Below are 24,931 nucleotides of genomic sequence, written 5' to 3'. Positions count from 1 at the left end.
AGCTACGAGTTCGGGCTCGTCGTCTCACAAGGACTGGAAAGCCATGTTCCCCTGCAATTGCAGCAGCTCTCAAGTGAAGAGTGCTCAGTCCTCCTTACTGTAACTCCACAAGGCTTGAGAGCGGCTGAACAGTATCAGAAAAGTCTTCTCTCTGATCTTTATCGCGCCTTATGTTTTGGACGACCATCGCTCTCAATTGACGACCTACCCACAATTTCTGATTACTTGTTAAGATGCACTGGTAGGCTTCCCCCTACAAGAAGCGTCATCAGTTTTTCTTTTCAGCTGCAGGAGATCAACCGTCACGCCTTGGTCAAGTGATGTCCAAGTGAGCCTAATCCTTCTCTGTGCTTCCATCACCCCGTTTCTCAGATATTTCAAATCCTACAGCAACCCGGTATGGTTAGAAAAGCCGGAGGGGCGATTGCCATCCGATTTGGAATTAAGCGATGAAGATTTCATATCGATGATTCAAGACCGTAACGTCGATCCAGAAACGTTGTCCTTTATACAAGCAGCACACCTATCGAATGGAAGCCTGCCTGGTGAAACAATCGGGGAAATTTTTGATTCCTTGTATGCTGCCTTTAATTCGGCTCTGGGTTCAACTCTTCTCCATCCGTCTGATCGAAGTCAGATTCGAGATCTGCTTGTTTCCCAAATGGTGAATGAGTCTGAGATTTCACAATCAGACATTCTAGAAATTGTTGTCCTGCTGAGGATAGCCAGTTTGCAAGTATGGCTGACTGCAATGCAAAAAGCCATCAACTAGGAAGTCTATTTGAGAATATTTTTTGTTGCAAGGATTTGTTTTTTGTGAAGACTCAGTAGAACAGCAGGGGTACAAGATCCTGACATCTTGTGCTTGGACAAGTCTCCAGACCTTTCCATCTCTCCAAAAGCATCAAAAACTGTTAAAAATCATGAACGTAGCAAACAGAACACCCGTGCTCCCGGCAAAGCACTTGAGCCTGGCTGGTGCACAGACCCTCACAGGCGGCTAATGGGAGATATCTTGGAACATTGCTTTGGCCGTTGATCACGCCGCATTTCAGGTTACAAAACGCGGCGTAGGCACCCTCACCAGCACTTTCACAAGCGTTATACCCTACGCATCGGCGTGAGCAGCCTGCCAAGCAAAACACGTCCCCCTGAATACAATCTTGACAGCAAACAGTGCTAAAATCGCGGTCCGAATCTGGATCAGGATAAGGATTCCTTATAGAGAGTGGGCGAGAGCCACTTAGTGGAGGAGGGAGGACTGGACATCTCCACAATTGGCCATTTACAGCCCTTTAACCTTCTACAGTAACAGCTGAGTCTTCAGGCCGAGAGGCTCTAACGACGTATGAACCTCACAAAAATAGGATCAAAATTATTCGAACCATAAGAAATAATGCGATTCAGCTAACTAGAGCTGAAACGCAAGTGTCTCGTCATGCATATAAAGGGGACAAATAGATGAAAAATTGTAGATGGCTAAGTGAAAAATGTTTCGAGTTTTTTGCACCATTCTCTTTGGACCAACAACAAATGGAACTACGGCAAACAAGATAACCGAGAAAAGCTCAGTAGACGCTTACCCCGCTGATGCAGTTTTGTGGGTTTGATATCAAGGATAGGAGTGGTGCCGCTCGTCGCTTTCCCGTCTGATGGAATTGAATTTGGCAACAGAAAATGAAAGATACAAACCTGCATGTTCAGCTAGAAATGCAATCGGATTGCACTCATATAAAAGACGCAGCTTTCCATTGGGGTCCTTCATTGTCGGAGGGTACAAGAATATTCCACCCTTCAGAAGATTTCGATGGAAATCTGCGATGAGACTCCCGATGTATCGCAAACTGTACGGCCGTTCATTGGGCTGCAACAGGCGATAGGAATAATTACTGTTGAACTGGAACTCACAACTTCCTCGGAGCACCAATGAATGTATTTCTGATACGCCTCTGGAAAACTCAAAAAATTGCCTTGATTCACACTATATATTTTTTCTGTAGTCGGAAATTTCATGTTGGGGTGGGAGAGGAAGAAGGTTCCCAAGGATGGCTCCAAAGTGAACCCGTGAACACCCTTTCCGAACGACACGACCATGATGGTGGAACTTCCTGCAGCGAAAAACAAAGCACATTTTCTCCCAGAGGACAATCGCCTATTGCAATACCATAAACAACGTATCCGGCCACTATCTGGTTCCGCCCTGGTTGTAAGAAGTCTTCCAACTCGACGGGAGATCCGACAGGGCTGACACGTTTGTAAACGGAGAAGATTGTACCAACAGCAGCATTAACATCAATATTCGATGAGCCTGAGTGAACACGACTTCAAGTCCTTCTATTCATACTAGGCTCACCATCCAAAGGGTCCATCAGAACGACATATGAAGCATTAGGATTGACTGGGATGAAGTCATCATCCTCTTCAGAACAAATGCCACAGACGACTTCTCGATTTCTCAAGGCCTAGAATGATTGATACGATAACCACGAATCTTGATTCTATACCTGCATGAACTTCACGTTAGCAAGCACATCCAGTTTTTGTTGGGTCTCCCCTGAGTATACGACGAGGGCATCACTAAGGCGCAAAAGAACCCACCTTGAATATTAATATTCGACGCTGAACCCAAAATGTCTGTCAGCCCGGCCTTGTTGATTTCTCTGTTTACAACTTTGGCTGCAAGTTTGATTGCCGTCAACAGCCTGATAGGAAGCGGCGTGCACTACGACGGAGGGTTCCATTCGTACCGGTTGATTTCATCGTCGCTTCCTCCAGCCTTTTGAATATCTTTACGGTGTGCAATAACATATTCACCGAGCTCTGGGACGGGCTTTGCGCTTAAATCCCCGAACACCGAACTGCCTCCAGTGTATTCCATGAAGCAATAAAAACAGATAAAGTGGTTGATGAAAAGGATCAAAAAATCAAAACAGTCCAACAGATTAAATGCTAACGTCTCCGCTGTCTGGGTCTTTTGTTGTGGCGTTGCCTGGTGTGAAATGATTTGAATCTTTTACGGTTTGAACACTGTGGTTGTTGCAAAGAACACAAAGCGACAGATCTCGTTGTCTTTGAGGTGTATCTAAAATCCGCGACCAAATCAAAGTGGTCAGAACCTTGAAACAGTTTATGTGGAATATCTTTTATGCGCTCTAAATCTTCCTGGTAAGGGAGCTCCAGTATGCGGTTGACAGCAAGTTCATTTGAGCTGTAGAAGATATAATCCACACACCCTGGTTCAAATAAGGAGAAATACTAGTGTCATAGCGTCAACACACCTTTCTGAAATCCATGAAACGCAGAGACGCTGGGTTCACAATCGTAACCGCAAGGAGACGGGAGGGCGTATGCACTTCTATATTTGAATGGATGATACAGAAATGAACGATCGGCTGGCGAAGTGTCCGACTGTTTAGCCGGTTGAGGCAGTTCTTGAGGTTGGTTGGTCGTCGTTTGGTCGGTCGTGGTTTGGTCGGTCGTCGTTTGGTCGGTCGTCGTTTGGCCGGTCGTCGTTTGGCCGGTCGTCGTTTGGCCGGTCGTCGTTTGGTCGGTCGTCGTTTGGCCGGTCGTCGTTTGGTCGGTCGTCGTTTGGCCGGTCGTCGTTTGGTCAGTCGTCGTTTGATCGGTCGTCGTTTGGTCGGTCGTCGTTTGGTCGGTCGTCGTTTGGTCGGTCGTCGTTGAATCATCTTGCATTGTTTCAAGCCAGACCATGAATTGTTGAACAAACATCTCACTCCCGTGGAACGATTCTAATACTTCCTTCAACCAATCAGCAGATTGATTGCTAGCTACTTCAGATCTAAAATGTCGGAGTCTAAGCCCTTCTAAAAGAAACCAGCTTACACTTCAAGAACAGTTTCAAGGGCTTTTGTTGCGCCTCGTCCGTTACGGCCTTCAGGTTCGACTGAGAAACATGTACATCTCCCACATCGACTTTTTGCAATATATTGATAGATTTGCAAAACACCTACTAGGGTATGCCTTGATTTCCATCAGATATTGGCCTGACAAAATTCATATTGAATAGTGTGCGACCCTGGACAGTCACCTGAGAGCCGCCTTGTGGGATCGGGAAAGTCACTGGAGAAATTGCAAACTCCATCCCGAACAAATTTGTATATCAGGCTGACAGGGATGACGTTAAAATCCCCCAAAAATAAAATTCCTGATAGTGGAACGAGTGGAAATCACGATCATACAACGCTGCTTACCAGGGGTATTGGAAAGACATTCAACCATTCCGTTGACCGCCGGAAGTCCCTCGAAATTTTTTGGAATGGGACGCGTTGTGATTTGGGAGTGCCGTCGAAACATCGCATACAACGCTTTAAATAGGAGCAAGATTTGAGCGAGTTTAATGTCACCCCTCTATGGAAAAAGAAGGGAGAGTTTATGAAAACGCACTTTACATACTTTTAAATTAAATAATAGGTGAGTGTTCGCCACAATGAGGCGTTCTTGCTGTACTGTATCTTCCAACACCACCAACGCCGCGACTTGCGGACGATCCAGAATTCTGCGAGAAACAGCAAAAGCATTGCCTCATCAATGAGAGAACAAATTCTACTCGATGTGACTTACCCGCCAACTTCGAAGAAAATTGGCTGTGCCTCTACCAATTTGAATCTTTCCTTCCTCCACAGAACAGCAACCCCATCAACTGGCTTGTCCTGTTGATTCTGCTTGGGGACATAGAACTCCCCAAATTCATCTCTCAATTTCTGTAAGCGAGGTCTACAACAAGGCCCTCCCTGACTTCAGGCTCACTCGTCGAATGTAATTACGGTACTGCATGGAATCTACCTCTTGTAATGCAAGTATGTCTGGATTTTGATCCCTGATTTCCTCTAGGACGGCTGACCGACGATGACCCCAATCTAATAGCCACTTATCGATATTCCAATAACGATTGAAATCAACATTTCCAGGAGCCAATACATTCCAGCTCATAACACGGAAGCCGTTCAAATCAGCTGTATTGAGTGGATCCGTGCTCAATGAAGGAAGAGTTGTCCATTCCCTTCGCAATTGTGAAACCACACAGCGAGAGACACTAGAAGACATTAAGGCGCGATCTTCGGGAATGAGGCCAGAATTTTTCATATATCGTCGTTACGGCACCAGTCCCGACAGATTTCCTGTTCTTGTTCAGATACCCAAATGGTTCGATTTTTGATTTTTAGTTTCGTTCCAATATTTTTGCCTTCGCTGTTTCCGAGATCCCCTCACAGTCAGGGGAAGCTTCTAGCCCACCACTTCTGGAGGGGGCGGGTCTTAGTTCCCTTGCTCGGAATATTTTTAATGGAATTCTGAATAATGGTCCATTTTCGAAGTTCCCTTCCTACCGATCTGGCAACAATGATGATATCTACTACACAGGGAGAAATCCCAGAGGGACACGTTCAACCCCATGAACAAGAGGCAGTCGTTTGCTGCGGAATGTGCCGACCAAATGAAATGTGGTGTCTTGCCCAATGCAGAACAGATTGTGTTTCGTCAACAGTCTGTCAAGAAGCGGGAAAAGGAGCCTACGCAAAATGTGAGTGCAAGGTGATCGTTCTGCAGTTATCGTGATCTTCCACATTGCTCCATGGCCTGTAGGCTAGTCCATGGATTTGAATATGAACTCCTTATGGAGGCTTGCAACGGGGAGTGCCCAGCTCAAACTCAAGTGCTCTGTTATCAGTGCGAAGATGGTTGTATCGCGGATCGATGTAGTAAGCCATTCCTCATCCCCGTTATGCCGCCTTGGCAGGTATGGAAGCACCATTCAATTGTATGTGATCTCTATTTTTTTCATACTTCTCCCATGCTTCCCTTTTTGAACGTTTGCGTGTCCGTTTTTCTATCTGCAAAACTTTTATGTGAGGTACTATTTAGCATTCACGTCGGACGGAAAGGCTTTTCCGACGCCTGCGCTTGGAATACTGGTGCAGTTCGAGCGCCAATAAACTTCTCCGATTTTGCCATGGGACTTCCGCCGCGGTGATGACCCAATGCGAATCCCATCAGACTGCTGAGCCTCGTTTCAACAAAATCGACGACGATCTCATCAGCCTGTTTGAAGGGCTTTTCAAGCAGCTGGTACCACAACCAAGCAGCTCCCTGAACAAGACGCATCAGGACAACGAACCCAGCGAGAAGAAGGTACCTGGAAATCTGAATGAACCAACCAACCAAAAAAAAGAAGCTTGATCACTCCATACAGGGGAAAACTGGGAAAACGACGCATTCAGTGAATCAACGAAGGACGCTTACTAGAGCGGGAGGAAGAAAAGTACATTGGACTCAAGACCAGAGTAGAGCACATAGATGATCCAATAAACCGTCCATTGCGTCAATTGGACTTCCCTTTCATGTGGGGACTTGGTGGAATCTTTCGCAAAGAGAGTATGCAAGCTTGACCATAGAGGGAAAACAAGCTGGACGCAGAAACTGAGAACGCACAGAAAGGGAAACGTCATATTGATGGCACAGGTGGCGACGTCGAAGGAGTCATGGCTGAATAATGGGACTGACTGCTCATCAGTAGCGCATGCTACCGCTCGACATTTTAAGTTTCTGGAACAATAAATTGACAGTAGGAACCGCTCTCGCGCCTGCTAAAAGTGTCTAGTCGCGTAGGTCGACTCCGCTGTGCGTCTTGTGTGTTAGCCTGCTCTACTGTGTTTTGTCGTCTGTTGATCTGTTTCCTCACCCAAGTTTTCTGTTCCATGGGTCGTCCCAAAATCTGTCTGAATGTTTTTCCTCACCTGTTAACAAACCCCTCGTGAACCTTAACAAAATGAACAGCGACACCGCCGTTCCCCAACTCGAACCAAGGCAGCGAAGCCTGCCTTTAACGGACCAGTTTCACATCGAGCTTGTATTTTTTAACCGAACGAACACAGCATTTTTGCTCCGTCCAAAAAAATGAACAATAAAAATAAAAAAATCCAGCGTCAAAATGAGGTTTATCCTGTGCTTTTCCTTGCTTCTAGCGGTGGTGCTCGCACAAGATCTTGATGTGGACTTCCACGAACAAGCTGCTTTCGATGACGACGGAACACGCAATTTGAAAGGGTTTAAATTTCCATTTTCCTTCTCCTCTTTCTGCTGCCAAAGCTGTTTTTTTTCAATTCCGTTTCGCGTTGCGGCCATGTCTTCAGACGTGCCGTAGGGATTGCTATCCTCAGGCGTCGTGTGGTAGGTTGCCAACAAGAGATCTGAGAAATCGTTTGTTCGCATTCTGACAGTCGGTGCCGGTAGTGGAGTTTGTAGGTCCCTGTGTGTCGTTGGAATTTTCTAATGCCGTTTGTTTAGATGCGGGATTTTGCCAAAGGACTTGCCTCGTCGGTGCTGCCCAAAGCGCAAGAACACCGTTGACCCCCACGGCAGTAAGTCCTTTGAGGTACTTAGGTGCATGTCTCCTGTCAGATGCACTGGTGCATGTGCTGGAGAGGTGCAACGGCGTTGCGAATTAGCTTGTCAAGATCTGTTTCCTGGTTGCCCAACTACCCCTGAGGAGTGCTTGGTCCTTGCGCCTCAAAGCTGCTACCGTTTTTGACCCTTTTTTGCCTGTCGCATGCAGTGACTCGCGTCGCTAACCTGGTTGATTCACTCATCAAGAAAAAATGAACCAAGCTCAAGACTTCTTGGACTTCGTTCATTCCACCAAGGTTCTCCAATTCGGGAAATTCATCCTAAAATCAGGTCGCGAATCACCATATTTTTTTAATGCGGGCCTCTTCAACACTGGCGCCTCATTGAATAGACTCGGCAGTTTCTATGCTGGGGCGATAATGAATAGCAAATTGGAGTTCGATGTGATTTTCGGCCCCGCGTATAAGGGAATCCCTCTGGCTGTAGCAACGTCCATAGCGCTGTACCGTGAATATGGTGTGGATGCTCCCTACATTATTAATCGGAAAGAGTCAAAGGATCATGGAGAGGGAGGTCTTCTTATTGGCGCCACAAGCTTCTTGGAACGTCCCCAATGTCGCGTTCTAATAATTGATGATGTTATCACGGCAGGAACAGCTCTACGAGAAGTCGCTTCTCTCCTGCGTCCATTTAAGGGTTGCGAAATTGCGGGTGTCGTTGTTGCGCTGGATAGAGAAGAACGCCTTCGTGATGAGTCTCCGTCAGAAACTGCAGTACACCTCATTGCGAAGGAATATTCAATACTACAGTCGTGTCAATAGCAAAGTTTTCAGATCTTGTAGATTACGTGAAGAATTTAAACACCAACACTCAAGAAGCGCCCAACCTCACGGAAATCGAGAGATATCGAGAGAAGTATGGATCTGTTAGTGCCGGTTTTAGATGTTAGCAAAAGAAACAGTGGAAGCAAAGCATCTATTTTGAACCACCCATTTGTTTTTCCAGCCTTGATGATCTCATCAACCAATAGAAGTTGTTGTGCTAGTGTGGGTGCGAGGGACAAGAGCTGTCGCTTGACGCGGTAGTTGTCCCAAATTCCTACAAAACGCGATTCATAGAAAGCATCAAGACTCCACTCGAGTTACCTTCCGCCATGGGAGACATTGGCTTGCCAGTAACTAGATCCAACCCAACGAGACACTTTGTTTTGTCATGTTCTTCCACCAATGAGAGAATGCAATCCTACGACACGAACCTTCACAATGGACCACTACACTTGTCTCACCTGAGCGTCAAGCCCCGAATTTTCTGCCAATGTCTTGGGAATCACAAGCATGGCTTCGGCAAACGCTTGAGTGCCAAACTTTGCTTTACCAGATACGTCGTGTCGACTGACATTCTGAAAACATCCAGTTTGTACAGAGATGAATTAATCAAACGAACCATTAATCGGGAATAAGCAGCAACTTCGAAAGCTCCAGCACCCGGAACGACGCATTGATCTTCAATTGCGTTCTTGACGGCTCTCAAACCATCTCTGATTGCATCCTTAATTTGCGCTATTGTATGGTCGTTAGGGCCCTTGACAAGAATAGCGCACGATTCAGGATTCCGTACACCCTCGACAAACGTCCATTTCTCGTCTCCCAACGTTTCCTCGTACACCTGAAGACCAGAAATCTAGGCTTTGAAAACAGTGAAGCACCCAACCTCTCCTGCGAATCCAAGATCTCCCTCGACAAGATCGTAGACAGAGTTAACAGCGTTTCCTCCACAGCAAAGAGTGAGACGTTCCATGTTTCTGCGCTTTACCTGATACAGCAATTCATAGTTGTCCGATTTCAATCTTCTTACCCTTCTGAGTGCGTAGATCCCATCCTTCGCCAAAAGGTCCAAGGAAGGAGGATCAATTCCCTTTTGATTGAAGACAACGAAAGACTTCTTGTTTTCCGGTGTACACACCTACAATCAATAGATACCAATAAGAATCTACGATTCATGAAGTACCGTTCGTTTGAGTTCGATAATTTTCTTCACTTTTTCATCAGTGAACCTCCTCTCAGCATCGACAAGCCTTTCTCTTTGTTCAGCGGAACTGTAAAAGAATCCCGAGTTGACTTCTGTTTTTTCGTACTCCAACGACACATTGCACGTCAATACGAAACAATCTTTGAGTCGCTTTGGCATGTCCGGGTGTCTTGCTCCGTGATCCATCACCATTCCTCTCACGAATCGCGTATCAGTCGCTAGATGTTTCTTTCATATGCAGCAGCTCCACCATGAACAGATCAATTGGAACATCTTGTTTATGAATGCACTGAATTGCATCAACAACGATATCTGTAATTTGATTTGCGATCTTTGGTTGAAGTTTCGTCTTCAAAGAGGTACGGGCGACACATTGCAATAATTCGCGATCATCTGCTGAACACGGGATCTTCGCTTCCTCCAATACTTTCAGAATTTCAGTTCGCGCACGATCAAATCCATCGCAAATCAAACGAGGGTGAACGCCTTCTGCCAAGTAGCGCTCCGCATTTCTCATGAGCTCTCCGATGATCAAAACTGCAGAAGTCGTCCCATCGCCCGTGATTGTATCTTGTGCCGTTGACGCTCGGGCAATCATTGCAGCCGTTGGATGTTGAATTTGCATTTCGTGGAGCAGAACGTTTCCATCTTTCGTGACTTTTATTTGTCCAGCTCCTCCAACAAGCATCTTCAGCGTCCCTCGAGGTCCTAAATTCGTTCGAAGAACTTCTGATAGACCCCGCGCTGCATTACAGTTTGCCGCCAGAGCAGCAGATTTTCGCAAGACATCTGCTTGGGATTGACGACCGAGACTGAGGCCATATTATTCAGATACTCCTTATTTCAACGAAGTGGTCCAGGGAGTGAAAAAGTCTTGGGACGACCAAGCAGACTTCTGCAGGAGCAATCCTTTTGTAATGCTCAAGAACTTGTTTACGTTTGTCTGGCTGATTGCTTTGGTTGGAGTTATCCAATGTGTCCATTACGCCTTCACATGTGAGTCGTCATATCACTTCACCTATTTATATGTCGTGCAGATGTTGGGTACATGAAGGCGAAAGATTCTGAGAGTGGTCACTTTCCTTCTAGGGGTATTTCTCTTTTTTTTGATTGATACTTCTACACAGTGCGTCTTATCAGTTCCTGGTTATATTCCTCGGTTCGTGCATTGCGCTGCTGGGGGGCCTTCTCAACACCCTAGGAAATTTTCAGCGAGCAGTGGATTGTGAGAAAACGTAAGTTCCTTCTTTTCGTGCTTCAATGTCCCTCTTGAATGCCAGAGAGCAATCTTGGGAAACGTGTTTCGAGAGGTCCCGATTTTAATAGCTCCTCATCCGAGCGTGGAAGGCATTTGAAATCGTTTCTTCTGAAGGCAATTTCGAGTCCCCCACAGAGATCGCAAAACTGAGTTAGACGTCGTTTGGAGTGAACTATCAAAAGGATCAGCTCGTAAACTGAAAGCAAGAGACACTGAGGAAGATGGTATCGTGATTTTTCTTTGCTTTCACACTTTTGCTTGCTGAAGTGGGTGGGGCACCCCCACCATTAAGAACTCGAGAGGTCGCGTATGAATTTTATCAGAACAGCAAAAAAGATGTGAAGTAGCTGGGTGGTCAGCGGCGGTCTGTCTTTCCAATGCCACGCTTTCCGCTGTAAAGGTGCTTCGGCTTTTTCGTTCCAATGAAGCGATCTGCTTCTCCAGCTTTTCTCTGAAAAAAAGCGAATCAAGTATGATTGTGCTTCGCCAGATTACCGTTTTAAGAAGATCACGATTCTTCTTTCTCTTGATCTTTTCAACTTTTTTTACGGAGGCCTTCAGAAGGAAGACTATGAGAAATTTCTGTTTGGGATTGAATCTCTAGCTCGCAAAACTGCGCTAGAAAAGGGATTCTCCCCAACAGTTTGAGTTCTTGAGAGTGACAATTGACGAAGCTTCCTATCGATCTTCCTTCCCTTTCTCTTTCCTCCTTCCATATCTTCGTCAGAACCAGCTTCTGAATCCGAGATTTCACTTTCGCTGAAATGCGTCATTTCTGTCACTCTTTCCCTTTCCTTCCGAATTGGCGGATGTAACCCTTCATCTATTTCATACCCTATTTCCTCCAACCGCTGCGTTGCGTCTGATACGTTCTCTGTCCCGTGACGCCGAGGCATAACTTTCCTTCCTAAATTCGTCTTCAACCTGTTTTCTATTCTCTTCAGCTCAACCTTTTTATGCAGCTCGGTTACCAGCTTTGAGACATTGCGCCATTCCGAATCATCAATCTGCATACTTGCATCTTCTTGCATCAAATGCGCTTCTTCAGCTTCCAATTGTTTCAATTTTTGTTCGATCTCAGGATCGATGAAATCCAACACATTTTTACCTCCATAAATCTCTGGCATTGCATCGTATTTCCATTCATCATTTTTCAGCTTCCAATCAGCATTCAGATCGATTGAATAAACACCAGCGCCTCCGTATTGATCCTCCAAATGTCTGGCCAAACTGAGATCTTCAGTCCGCTCAAGCTTGCTTCGATTTTTAGAACTGCTTCAGGAATGCAAGGAGGGCGATCGAGAGGGGGGGATACAGCTGTAACATGGAGTCGATTGACAACAGCATCAGCTCGCTTTGATGCTATTTTTGCTTCCACTCGACGAGTCAAAAGCATGTCACACGCTTTACTCTTAGCTTCGTCGATTCCGACAGACGTGAGGCAAGACGCTTCCAAGGCAACCACATCTTCAAGACCTTCTGTCATTGTTCGCAAAAGCTGCTGCTTCTCAGTAGCCAAGTCAGCGAATTTGACAACATCGACTTTATTGAGAATGATAACAAGGGGCTTGTTTTTGAAGAGAACTTTAATGGAGTGGAAAAGCGCAACTTGACTTTCAATCGAAAACCCGCATTGTTCCGAAATATCAACAAAGAACAGGACTGCAGCTTGAATGTGAGCGAGTGCTGTAATGGCAGTCAACTCAATGGTAATTCCGGCTGGCGAGTGGATGATCTAGAATTCCAGGGGTGTCAATGACTTGCCAGCGGATGTATCCGTAGTCGAAGTGACCAACAAACAAGGACTTTGTTGTAAAGGCATACGGCTGAACATCAACATTCGCCTGACTGACGGAATTAATGAACGATGACTTTCCGACATTTGGGTATCCCAGTCAAGATCAGAGTCCTTGTGTTTGGTTTAATGGATGGAAGTCGAGACAGATGCTGACGAACTTCTTCCAGATATTTCAGCGAATCGCCAAGTTTACGAACCGCGGTGCACATTCGGCCAAACGCCGCGCGCTTGAGCATCTTACACTTGTATGGCGAATCCGCATATTTGAGAAGGCGCACGTAGTCTTTCGCAAACGTGATCGACGATACCCCGGACTGTATTGACTTGACCAAGAGCTAGCTTGTAGTGATCGCGATCGTAGAGAACATTACAGAGGTCGGCGTAGAATGGATGAATATCCTACGAAACGGAACAATGACGAAACTTTTAGAAGGGTGTCAACTTACATCCAACCTTGGAAATTCAGTAAGGATTTCAGTGAACTTGTCGTGGAATGTTTGTTGGCAAAATTTGACTTTTCTCATGTAGAAACTTCGTATCCTTGAGATTTTGAACTGTGGATGAACAACTGTCGGAGTTCGTCTCTGAGTCGCTGATAACACAATGGTCCACCAAGTCCTTCGACGTTGGAATTGTTGTGATGTCCTGAAAACGAAAATAACGCGCTGCTCGTTTTCCATTCCTACCTTGAAGCGGTATCATCGTGGTTTTAAGGGGAGCCGCCATCCTGCCGTTCTTTTTCTCCCCTCGAAACAGGTCAGAAAGTCTGTTTTGGGATAAAGGGACGTCATGCAGTTTATTGCAGATTTAGGCGCGAGACGGCAAAACTTTGAAGGGAAATTTTCTCTATTTCCATATTTTTGAACCAACAGCTCTATATTCAGCGAGACCATCTTGGCGTGACAAGAACACCCCATTGGTGTCATTCTCTCATAGTAGCTGTTCGTCAGATTTCTGTAGTGATGTCGAGTCTTTCACGCGCGATTTTCTTGTCATCTCTGGCACGTCCCGCTCACGTATCAGCTGGTATTCGTTCTCTTTCAACATTCTCGCGGCACAATCCCCTTCAACGTCCCTCTTCTCCTTCGTCGACGACCCTTTCGTTATCATCTCAACAGCGACAAATTGATTCATTTCGCCCATTTGGTCCTCCCATGGGTGTTCGCCATGAAGCTGGTCTTGCGACGCTTGGTGCTGCAATTGCATTAATGTCAGTTGGTGGCGTCGCTCAAGGGATTGGCCAATTATTTGCTGCCCTCGTTTCTGGGACTTCTAGAAATCCGAGCATCAAGGACGAGCTTTTCACATACACTTTGATTGGAATGGGTTTCTTAGAATTCTTAGGAATTATTTGTATAGTTCTTTCAGTTATGTTCCTTTATTCCTAGCTGATTGAACTCTTCAACAGTGTGTTCCCTCTAGCCACGCCTTTTTCTTTGTACAGCAGTTAGGCTGCCTGTTCTTGCTTTTGCCGCTGCGCCATTGAGGATGTTCCGCACAATTTGAGCGTGTCGGGTGGTTTTTCAAACATCGCATTTGCGGAACAGAAACACAAAATGCGAACCACTTAATGAGATTTGATTGCAACCGCCATTTATTGCATATTGTGTTTCAAGCGCTCAATCCACAGCAAGTGATTCTGTGAGTGTTCCTTCTATTCAGCTGCGACATGGTTGAGGTAGGAATCCAGTACGCTTCCAACACGCATTCAAGAGAGTCAACAGGGGGCATAGATGCCCAAACCTGGAGTAACGTTCTCAGATGGCTTTCATGGCCTAAGTGTGGTGTACCCTTCGACACGTAGCCTTCTCTACTGCGCGGCGAAAACAAGGTCTCCTCGCATTCGTAGACTTTCTCTCAGGCGCTTCACTAAAACAACGAACTGCAAGTTGCTTGAGTCACAAACTTACAAGGTGATTCCGCCGTTCTGCAAGCGATGCATACGACATTATTGTAATGCCCTGCGCCATCCTGAAACCATCAGAACCAAAAGAGAATAAATAGAGACTCTCAAACGAACAGGCGAACTGACCGAGATGACTGTCAAACTGCCATCACAACAGAAGTCTCCATCAACCATAAACTTCAATTCGTGCCTTCCCGGTATTCTGGGCAAGTCCACAAAGTATTGCCTAATGTGATAAAGATATGTTCATTCGCTACATCAGCATGTACGCACTTGGACATCGGATCCCATGACATTAAAATTCTTGATGTCCATGGTGGTGTTGTGAAACTTCCAACAAGCTCAACGATTTTTCCAACTGGATCCCACTTCCAAGTAACTAGCCAGCGTTTGTATTCTAAATCTATCAACTTGCGTGCCTTGAATCCTCTATAGTGACGCTGAATAGTAACCGCCGACTCTAGACGTGTTCCTCTAAGAACATGAATCTGGAAGCAAAAAAGGAAGACGTCAATTGAGTAGCAGTGCACTCCTAACTAACAATGGCCTCCAATTTGTCCTCTTCCTCTTTCTTTCTCTGTTTCCAAAACCTCTGTATTTTAAGCGCTGCCGCTTGTCTTTGCTGGTAAATGGTGTTATAGATTCTATTTTGCTCCATCTTCAACCGATGCAGAAACCGTCTAACCAACCGCTGTATCCGAACAGCGCTTTCCGTTGCATGCTTCTTCCACGCTTGCTGTTATAACAGAACGACACATTGACACCGGGGTTCAGTCTGACCCTTACCCACTGCTTCTCAGCACTGAACCGTTGACGACCCAGATATCCACGCCAATGGCTTTGGATTGTTGTCTGACATACACGCATCGCTCGTTGCTTTTAGATGAACAGACACCTACCGTCGCAGTGTCAATCCACATGGCTCTCAAAAGGTCGAAACGGCTCGGAACGAATCGTTTTCTTCGGCTTTGGAGCACTGAAAACATCGGCATCATCACCCTCCGGAAAGGGCACGCTGCGGGTTGCTGGGACTGCCAGTGCATCAACGAGTTGTCTTGCCTGTTGGGACAAATCAATTCTGCTTCTGAACGAATCAAACGAAGCTGAACCAAGTTGCGCGGTATGCTTCGTTGCTTCTCAGAGTCGGGTATGGAGGAGAATAGCAAAGACCCTGCAGACACACCAGATTGCATTCGAGTCTCCCCAGAGTAAGAAGGCGTTGAGCCAAGAAAAGGCTTGCTGGTGCCGGTTTCCCCGGATGCGAATGTTGACCCGCCATCAGTGTCTGCGCAAGACGTTGTTGTTTCCACCCACAAATCGGTGAGATCCGACTGTTCCACCAAAGGTGCTGCTGCGGGATAGCAGTAGATAAGAGACGAAATGATCCGATATGTTTGCAATGATCGATTATACGATCTGAAATCACAATGAAATCACGTGATGAAACTGACTGGAAGAAGGGTACCTCAAGAACTCAGACTGAATTGTGCCTAACGGGAAAAATCCGCCCAGAGGGGATGGCGAAGGTGGAGGCACCCGATTGAGAAAAAATCTGAACGAAAAAGACGGAGTGCAAGAAGAAGTGTCGAACAGAGCTTACCCATTTGGATGCCTCGAGGGACAGTAATACTGGGAAGATAGACCACTCATAAGACTGCCCCCAAATAAAAAATGTGGAACCTTGTCGGTTGTGACTCCACATATCTACGTCCTTCAGTCAAAATCATAATTGGATTTTTGGACTGAATTCTTAAAAGAAATCCTGGCAATGAGCGAACATGTTTGTAGTGAGTCACTTAGTCGCACAACATCATTTGCCGTCTGTTGCATCACTGGTAATTTCTCATCCTTGAACAGAAGATCGAGAGTGACACACTCAGGATTCTAGAGCCCCATAAAGGAAGACAGAAGAACTTCTTTTTAAAGCAACTCAGATCTGCCTCCTTGGTTTGATTGTGAATTCCGTAATCGATTGAAGGCGACAGTGATAACGGAAACTTGTTTAACCAGAAACTTGATGACTACACTTGGGAGCATTGACATCAATGAACGTTCCGATTAGAGCCTTTGCACTACTCATTTTGCTCCTCAGTTCATCCTCTATGATTGTGAGCTTCCTATGCTGCAACTGGATTGAAGTGAGTCATCGCTTGGAACCCCATCAGGTTCAAAGCTGGAGTCTTCAGCATTGGTGGTTCGATCAACCACCACCAAGGGAGACGTCTCAGATCCTTCCTTAGAATACCGAATACCATGAGTAGTTCCAGTAAGGGGGGCGGTGAAAACGGGGTCGTCTCGAAGCCCCCATAGTCGGAAACTGTCCCTCAAGCGCTTCACTAGAAAAATGAGACCGTTTTCAAACTCGTGCAAATCAAAAACTTACAAGGTGATTCTAATGTGGTAGGAGTGATGTAAACAACATTATTGTAATGCCCTGCGCCATCCTGAAACCATCAGAACAAAAGGGAATAAATAGAGACTCTCAAACGAACAGGCGAACTGACCGAGATGACTGTCAAACTGCCATCACAACAGAAGTCTCCATCAACCATAAACTTCAATTCGTGCCTTCCCGGTATTCTGGGCAAGTCCACAAAGTATTGCCTAATGTGATAAAGATATGTTCATTCGCTACGTCAGCATGTACGCACTTGGACATCGGATCCCATGACATTAAAATTCTTGATGTCCATGGTGGTGTTGTGAAACTTCCAACAAGCTCAACGATTTTTCCAACTGGATCCCACTTCCAAGTAACTAGCCAGCGTTTGTATTCTAAATCTATCAACTTGCGTGCCTTGAATCCTCTATAGTGACGCTGAATAGTAACCGCCGATTCTACGCGCGCTTCTCTAATAACATGGATCTGGAAGCAAAGCAGGAAGACGTCAATTGAGTAGCAGTGCACTCCCAACTAACAATGGCCTCCAATTTGTCCTCTTCCTCTTTCTTTCTCTGTTTCCAAAACCTCTGTATTTTAAGCGCTGCCGCTTCTCTTTGCTGGTAAATGGCGTTATAGATTCTATTTTGCTCCATCTTCAACCGATGCAGAAACCGTCTAACCAATCGCTGTATCCGAACAGCGCTTTCCGTCGCATGCTTCTTCCACGCTTGCTGTTATAACGACACATGGACACCGGGGTTCAGTCTGACCCTTACCCACTGCTTCTCAGCACTGAACCGTTGACGACCCAGATATCCACGCCAATGCCTTTGGATTGTTGTCTGACATACACGCATCGCTCGTTGCTTTTAGATGAACAGAGACATACCGTCGCAGTGTCAATCCACATGGCTCTCAAAAGGTCGAAACGACTTGGACGCAAAAGAGCCAATTGGTTTTCCCGGTTGGAAAGCAACTGAGACTGCAACCCTGAAAACATCGGCACCATCATCCTCCAGAAAGGCCATTGCTGGGACTGCCAGCGCATCAGCGAGTTGTCTGGTGGTTTCGCTGCATTTCGACTTTTGGTGGGGCAAAACAAATCTGATTCTGAATGAATTAGACGAAGCTGAACCAAGTTGGGCGGTATGTTTCGTTGCTTCTCAGAGTCAGGTATAGAAGAGACTACCGAAGACTTTACAGACACACCAGATCGCATTGGTGCTTCCCCAGAGTAACAAGCGGTTGAGCCGAGAACGAGAAAAGGCTTGCCGGTGCAGGTTTCTCCAGATGCGAGTGTTGATCCGCCATCAGTGTCTGCGCAAGACGTTGTTGTTTCCACCCACAAATCGGTGAGATCCGACTGTTCCACCAAAGGTGCTGCTGCGGGATAGCAGTAGATAAGAGACGAAATGATCCGATATGTTTGCAATGATCGATTATACGATCTGAAATCACAATGAAATCACGTGATGAAACTGACTGGAAGAAGGGTACCTCAAGAACTCAGACTGAATTGTGCTAAACGGGGAAAACCCGCTTAAAACAGCTGGCGACGGTAAAGGCATTTGGTCAAGCAACGAAGGTAGGGAGAGACCGGCAAAATCTTCGTTTTGGCATTTCTTGAGTTACTCAGTCATATATTCTAGGAGTACTGTGCCAGAAGACACCAGTCCTGGAAGCCTTGCCGTTCTCGCTAAATACGCTGCAAATAAATACTCAAATCGATTTCCGAGGAAAAACTTGGGTTCCCTCAATACAGTATTGTAGGGGTCTGACGTCTGACAAGGTGATCGAGTTATATCTTTGTGATCTTCCACTTCCACGCTCAGTAAGGTGGTGAGCAGTGTTGACCCACATGGCTCATGGTAGCATCGTTGGTTCTTAAGCCGTTTCATTTTGCGTAGACCCCGGCGAGACATACAGTATGGGGGTTCGAGGCAGCCGACGCGGGGTTTTTGAAGTGGAAATACTTTCTGCTATCAATGTTGTTCCAGTGCATGAAGATGTGTCAACATTCCAGCCAATGTGTAGCAAGCTGCAGGGAAAATTCTTTGTTCGCGGGATAAACGGCATCTAGAACTCATTTGAGTTCAGCTGTTCTCAAGATGGGGACAGAAGCAGTTTGCGTGACACCAAAATCGAAGGGCGTGTGTGTAAAGGGACGCCTCGCAGCCGTTCTATCCAACCAATCAACTTGTCACGTTTTTCCTTGAAGGTCAAGGATGGCCCAACTTTCTCCGGTCTTATTATTCAAGCTTCGCATAGCAAACCTAGTCATGTTCGTGTTTTTTTGGAGGAGGACTTTTTTCATTTTTGGATGATCAACGACCACACGGTGTCATAATCCAACCTCTCCTGCACACTCCAATAGCTTCTGTTCTTGTCGTGCCTGCTCGAGGTGTTACTCGCCTGCTTCTTGATGCGTAAACTTCCGTCGTTTTACTGTTCTGCCTTCGGGCTGTCCTTGCACGGTCCCAATTTTGTTCAAACACTTGGTCTTTCTGTAACTCCAGCACTCCTTTTCCGCACAAATGAATGCCGGCTTTGTTGAGGGGGGCACTGCACAAATGAAGATCGACCCAGCGGCTCCCTCAACTGAGCCGAAGCAGAAACGTCCGACGAGCCATTCATCGAACAAGTAAGAGCCAAAGAAATTCCAAATCCCCAAATTTGGTTCAGATCGTTCTTCGATAATTCGATGTCACCGTCGCCATCCCCTCTGGGCGGATTTTTCCCGTTAGGCACAATTCAGTCTGAGTTCTTGAGGTACCCTTCTTCCAGTCAGTTTCATCACGTGATTTCATTGTGATTTCAGATCGTATAATCGATCATTGCAAACATATCGGATCATTTCGTCTCTTATCTACTGCTATCCCGCAGCAGCACCTTTGGTGGAACAGTCGGATCTCACCGATTTGTGGGTGGAAACAACAACGTCTTGCGTAGACACTGATGGCGGGTCAACATTCGCATCCGGGGAAACCGGCACCAGCAAGCCTTTTCTTGGCTCAACCCCTTCTTGCTCTGGGGAGACTCGAATGCAATCTGGTGTGTCTGCAGGGTCTTTGCTGTTCTCCTCTATACCCGACTCTGAGAAGCAACGAAGCATACCGCGCAACTTGGTTCAGCTTCGTTTGATTCGTTCAGAAACAGAATTGCTTTGCCCCAACAGAAGTCGAAATGCAGCGAAACGGCCAGACAACTCGTTGATGCACTGCAGTCCCAGCAACGCGCAGCGTGGCCTTTCTGGAGGATGATGCCGATGTTTTCAGGGTTGCAGTCTCAGTTGCTTTCCAACCGGGAAAACCAATTGGCTCTTTTGCGTCCAAGTCGTTTCGACGTTTTGAGAGCCATGTGGATTGACACTGCGACGGTATGTCTCTGTTCATCTAAAAGCAACGAGCGATGCGTGTATGTCAGACAACAATCCAAAGGCATTGGCGTGGATATCTGGGCCGTCAACGGTTCAGTGCTGAGAAGCAGTGGGTAAGGGTTCAGACTGAACCCCGGTGTCAATGTGTCGTTCTGTTATAACAGCAAGCGTGGAAGAAGCATGCGACGGAAAGCGCTGTTCGGATACAGCGATTGGTTAGACGGTTTCTGCATCGGTTGAAGATGGAGCAAAATAGAATCTATAACGCCATTTACCAGCAAAGACAAGCGGCAGCGCTGAAAATACAGAGGTTTTGGAAACAGAGAAAGAAAGAGGAAGAGGACAAATTGGAGGCCATTGTTAGTTAGGAGTGCACTGCTACTCAATTGACGTCTTCCTTTTTTGCTTCCAGATTCATGTTCTTAGAGAAACACGTCTAGAGTCGGCGGTTACTATTCAGCGTCACTATAGAGGATTCAAGGCACGCAAGTTGATAGATTTAGAATACAAACGCTGGCTAGTTACTTGGAAGTGGGATCCAGTTGGAAAAATCGTTGAGCTTGTTGGAAGTTTCACAACACCACCATGGACATCAAGAATTTTAATGTCATGGGATCCGATGTCCAAGTGCGTACATGCTGACGTAGCGAATGAACATATCTTTATCACATTAGGCAATACTTTGTGGACTTGCCCAGAATACCGGGAAGGCACGAATTGAAGTTTATGGTTGATGGAGACTTCTGTTGTGATGGCAGTTTGACAGTCATCTCGGTCAGTTCGCCTGTTCGTTTGAGAGTCTCTATTTATTCTCTGTTGTTCTGATGGTTTCAGGATGGCGCAGGGCATTACAATAATGTTGTCTACATCACTCCTACCACATTAGAATCACCTTGTAAGTTTTTGATTTGCACGAGTTTCAAAACGGTCTCATTTTTCTAGTGAAGCGCTTGAGGGACAGTTTCCGACTACGGGGGCTTCGAGACGACCCCGTTTTCACCGCCCCCCTTACTGGAACTACTCATGGTATTCGGTATTCTAAGGAAGGATCTGAGACGTCTCCCTTGGTGGTGGATGATCGAACCACCAATGCTGAAGACTCCAGCTTTGAACTTGATGGGGTTCCAAGCGATGACCCTAACAAGCAAACCCAAAATCAGCTTTTCTCCTCCCCTTCGCGGATCAAATGTCGGCGTAACTGGGACCAAGTGCAATTCAAAGAGAACATGACGGACCCTAGAGGTGCACCCTCAACGATCTCGATCGTTGAAGGTGATTATTGCTGCTTGTTGGGACAATGAAGAGCTCATAATAGAAGAGGTACGGAGTTTTACAAAAGTCGTGCGCTGATAATCGCTAAATGAATAGATTTTAGTGGATTTTATGAACTAAGATACAGGTATGACAGAGTGAGTAGGTAGTAACAGTATCACATACTTGTATGATCCCAGATATCAACCGTTCCTTGTGATTCTGGATGAAGAAATAAGAATCAATCTCACAGATGTGGCATGGACCAGTTCAACTCCTGGGTTGATCCAAGGAGTAGGTCTGGAAAAAATCGGCCCAGCGCACTCCGCGACTTTAAGGAAGACGACAAGAACCATATTTTGAGAGTGTCAATTTTGTTCCTCCACTTTCACATCTGTATAGAATAATAATGTCGTTTTTGAAGATTTCAAAACTTCTTCAATTTCCGAAAGGAACGTCTTGTCGCCTAATGCGGTTCCTGGTCCATATTCTTCACTGTCCCGCAATCAGTCCCTTCCACACAGCAACAAGACTTTCCATGGTTCAGACGGGTGAAATGCAAACTCGGCTCGATGAGTGTCGTGCGAAAGTTGCTTTTCAGGGAGAAAAGGTCCGGACTTTGAAGAAATCTGGTGTTCCTCAAAGTGAAGTCACTTCTGAAGTTGAAGCGCTCCTTTTACTTAAGCACGAGCTCGCTGATGTGGAGCGTCAAGTAGAAGAGCTAAAGCCGTTGTACTGTCGGTGCCGCACCCAATTGGAGAATCTCGCCAAACGAAGGTCCTTTTTCTTTCCAGCATTCGAGATTTATGGAGGCACAGCTGGGTTGTTTGATTGGGGGCCTCCAGGTTGTGCGATAAAGGCAGAAGTCGAATCTCTTTGGCGTCGTCATTTCGTTCTCTATGAAGACATGTTGGAGGTGTCAGGAACGTGTTTAACTCCACATAATGTCTTGAAGACATCTGGTCATGTTGATCGATTCTGTGATTTGATGACATCAGACACAAAAACGGGTGACTGTTATCGTGCAGATAAACTCCTGGAGGACTTTATCGATGCAAAGCTCGCGGACTCGAAGGGGATTTCAAAGGAAACTCAGAAACTAGAGCTCATCCGTCGTCAAGCAGATTCCTTTTCGACGTCAGAAATGTATGAACTCTTTCAAAAACTCGGAGTGCAGTCTCCGCTCGGGAATGCTCTCTCCGAACCCTTTCCCTTTAATTTGATGTTCAAGACAAGGATTGGACCTAAAGAAGACCTCACCAGCGAGACCACCACAGCGTATCTTCGTCCTGAAACAGCGCAGGGAATTTTTGTTAACTTTCGACGGCTTCTTGAATACAATGCGGGGAGAATGCCCTTCGCTGCAGCGCAATTGGGTTTGGGATTCCGCAACGAAATTGCTCCTAGGAATGGTCTCCTACGTGTTCGGGAATTTCAGATGGCAGAAATAGAACATTTTGTTGATCCCAAAGACAAATCGCACAGCAAATTCTCTGATGTGGCGGAATTGAAACTTCCCCTCTTTCCCAAAAAGAATCAGTTATCAGATGGCAAGATTATTCGCAACATTACAATCAGAGAGGCTGTTGAGAGCCAGATGATTAACAATGAAACTTTGGGGTAAGATTTTGTAAAGCACAGGTTGGAATGTTGTTCCTTCGATCAGATACTTCATGGCACGAACCTTCCTCTTTCTCACCAACTGTGGAATTCAAGAATGCGGACTGCGCTTCCGCCAACATTTGGACACAGAAATGGCTCACTATGCATCCGACTGCTGGGTGGGTTCTCGTGGAGGATTGCTTCTTCTATTTTCTGATTCAGGATGCTGAAATTGAAACATCATACGGCTGGGTTGAGTGCGTTGGCCACGCAGATCGTGCTGCTTATGATCTAACTCATCATACGAAGGTAGTTAGTTCGGCTGTGGTAATATTTGATGTCTCCATTTGTCAGGCAACGAAAACTCCTTTGGTTGCTTCAAAGCGTTACGAGGAACCCCGCCTTTTGAAGTCCGTTGAGATGGTGGCCAATCGGGCTCTTTTGGGGCCTGCATTCAAAAAGGATCAAACTCTCGTTTTAGAATCTCTGGAAGAAAAATCAGACGAAGAGAAATTGCTGATTGAAAATGATGTAAGCCTGAACAATGAAAACAAATCACTCCCCTTTGTTATGCAGTTGACAACAAGCGGTTCGTACGTTCTTCAAGTTTGTAATGGAGACAAATTCACAATCACTCGTCCGATGGTGAAATTCGAAACTGTTGAAAAGAAGGGTAAAGCAATGGGATTAACAACTCTTCTCACCGGTTCTTCAGTTTCAGAGGAAACGTTTGTCCCTGGAGTGATTGAACCCTCATTCGGAATTGGCAGAATAATTTACTGCATTCTGGAACACACTTTTCGCTCACGTGGAATCGAAGTTCGTCAAATTGCTCTTCAATTTGATCTCTTTAATTTATAGGATCAAGAAGAACGCTGTTTCTTGTCTCTTCCGATCGTTATTGCTCCTATAAAATGTTCTGTTCTATCGATTTCGACTGATGCACGATTCAATCCAATCATGCAAACCATAAAAGGAGACATGGTGAAACTTGGAGTTTCGTCTAAACTCGATTCCTCCGGTGCCAGCATTGGAAAGTAAGTGCTCAGCAGGTTTTGTGGCGTCAGATTCTCCAATTGCAGGCGCTATGCACGGACTGATGAGATCGGAATTCCTTTCGGAATTACCGTCGATTTTCAAAGTCTGAAAGATGGAACTGTGACGCTTCGTGAGCGCGACTCCATGCAACAATTGAGAGTGGCGGTGCGTGTCGTGGGTTGGGTCATCATTCAGTGACGTGATCTCTTCAGGTCGTTGATATTGCAACCGTTGTGGCGTCTCTTGTTAACCATTTGACTACATGGGAAGAATGCGTTAAGAGATTTCCCCTCTTCTCGGAACAAGATCTTTCGTGATTCTCCTATTCTTGCTGGGTTTGAGGAATTGATGAAAAAGAAACAGTAAAACACATTCGGGAAAATAGAAGAGTTTTATGGGACTAAACAACCAAGAGTGTTTTCTGCGGAGTACTCAACGTAAAGAAATCCATCCTCACTAACGTGCTCTTCATAAAGCTGTGAACGAATGAAAAATGTCCTTCCATGGAGTTGGTTGTCTTACCTCTTGCATTAGCGCTCCTGCCTTGGGAGCTGTATTATTGACAAATAAATAGATGGTCTTCTCATGAGTAACTGGAGATGCCTGGACTGGGGCACCTTGAGCTTGTTCCTGTCTTGAAAGCGCACATTGATTGATATGCTTATGAACAATATATTTGAATTCGCCAACCATCATATTCATTGGAACAAGAAATCTGTTAAAAATAACAAAATAGAGACATGGAGAGTTCCACGTACTTCTTCTTATCCATTTCTGGCAAGTCTGATCTTGCCGCCCTTTCACAAATTACAGGAATTCTATTGGGATATTTTGATCGGATGCGATGGGCCTCAGCAGCTCTTTTCTCTAACATATAGAGGCAGTTGTCCCCACAAGAAATAGCGACTCACCGAACGGAAGCTCAGACC

The 24,931-nt window shown here is 45.8% G+C and overlaps 7 protein-coding genes across 7 annotated transcripts; 3 read left to right on the top strand and 4 right to left on the bottom strand.

The window, feature by feature from the left end:
• Positions 1–1,295: 1,295 nt before the first annotated feature.
• On the bottom strand, positions 1,296–2,878 carry LOC129617615 (fructose-1,6-bisphosphatase class 1-like). Its single transcript, XM_055532766.1, has 9 exons — positions 2,748–2,878; positions 2,599–2,702; positions 2,505–2,554; positions 2,354–2,462; positions 2,165–2,308; positions 1,912–2,108; positions 1,693–1,864; positions 1,584–1,649; positions 1,296–1,354 (listed from the first exon to the last, which is right to left on the bottom strand). The coding sequence occupies exons 1-9, from the start codon at positions 2,876–2,878 to the stop codon at positions 1,296–1,298; spliced, it is 1,032 nt and encodes a 343-aa protein (XP_055388741.1).
• A 2,480-nt stretch (positions 2,879–5,358) lies between these two features.
• On the top strand, positions 5,359–8,183 carry LOC129617614 (orotate phosphoribosyltransferase-like). Its single transcript, XM_055532765.1, has 2 exons — positions 5,359–5,539; positions 7,693–8,183. The coding sequence occupies exons 1-2, from the start codon at positions 5,359–5,361 to the stop codon at positions 8,181–8,183; spliced, it is 672 nt and encodes a 223-aa protein (XP_055388740.1).
• A 35-nt stretch (positions 8,184–8,218) lies between these two features.
• On the bottom strand, positions 8,219–10,212 carry LOC129617613 (uncharacterized). The gene is given in 9 exon segments (XM_055532764.1): positions 8,219–8,460; positions 8,508–8,604; positions 8,648–8,761; positions 8,806–9,027; positions 9,073–9,174; positions 9,217–9,324; positions 9,370–9,606; positions 9,608–10,182; positions 10,185–10,212. Coding segments are annotated over 9 exon segments (1,725 nt in total).
• A 1,005-nt stretch (positions 10,213–11,217) lies between these two features.
• On the bottom strand, positions 11,218–13,148 carry LOC129617612 (GTP-binding protein 4-like). Its single transcript, XM_055532763.1, is given in 7 exon segments — positions 11,218–11,912; positions 11,915–12,359; positions 12,361–12,543; positions 12,545–12,742; positions 12,744–12,845; positions 12,893–13,051; positions 13,053–13,148. Coding segments are annotated over 7 exon segments (1,878 nt in total).
• A 260-nt stretch (positions 13,149–13,408) lies between these two features.
• Positions 13,409–13,834, top strand: LOC129617611 (ATP synthase subunit c-like). The gene has a single exon (XM_055532762.1). The coding sequence runs from the start codon at positions 13,409–13,411 to the stop codon at positions 13,832–13,834; it is 426 nt and encodes a 141-aa protein (XP_055388737.1).
• A 7,937-nt stretch (positions 13,835–21,771) lies between these two features.
• On the top strand, positions 21,772–24,200 carry LOC129617610 (glycine--tRNA ligase-like). The gene is made up of 8 exons (XM_055532760.1): positions 21,772–22,982; positions 23,029–23,143; positions 23,187–23,273; positions 23,319–23,495; positions 23,541–23,637; positions 23,680–23,783; positions 23,826–24,001; positions 24,047–24,200. The coding sequence occupies exons 1-8, from the start codon at positions 21,772–21,774 to the stop codon at positions 24,198–24,200; spliced, it is 2,121 nt and encodes a 706-aa protein (XP_055388735.1).
• A 194-nt stretch (positions 24,201–24,394) lies between these two features.
• Positions 24,395–24,876, bottom strand: LOC129617609 (uncharacterized). Its single transcript, XM_055532759.1, has 3 exons — positions 24,761–24,876; positions 24,525–24,717; positions 24,395–24,478 (listed from the first exon to the last, which is right to left on the bottom strand). Exons 1-3 carry the CDS (start codon positions 24,874–24,876, stop codon positions 24,395–24,397), a joined length of 393 nt encoding a protein of 130 aa, XP_055388734.1.
• Positions 24,877–24,931: the final 55 nt, after the last annotated feature.

Source organism: Condylostylus longicornis, unplaced genomic scaffold, assembly GCF_029603195.1.
Source record: "Condylostylus longicornis isolate FDR11 unplaced genomic scaffold, ASM2960319v2 ptg000578l, whole genome shotgun sequence".
NCBI classification, from domain to species: Eukaryota; Metazoa; Arthropoda; class Insecta; order Diptera; family Dolichopodidae; genus Condylostylus; species Condylostylus longicornis.
Note: the sequence above shows the minus strand (reverse complement) of the source record. Positions and strands in the feature narration are given on the sequence as shown.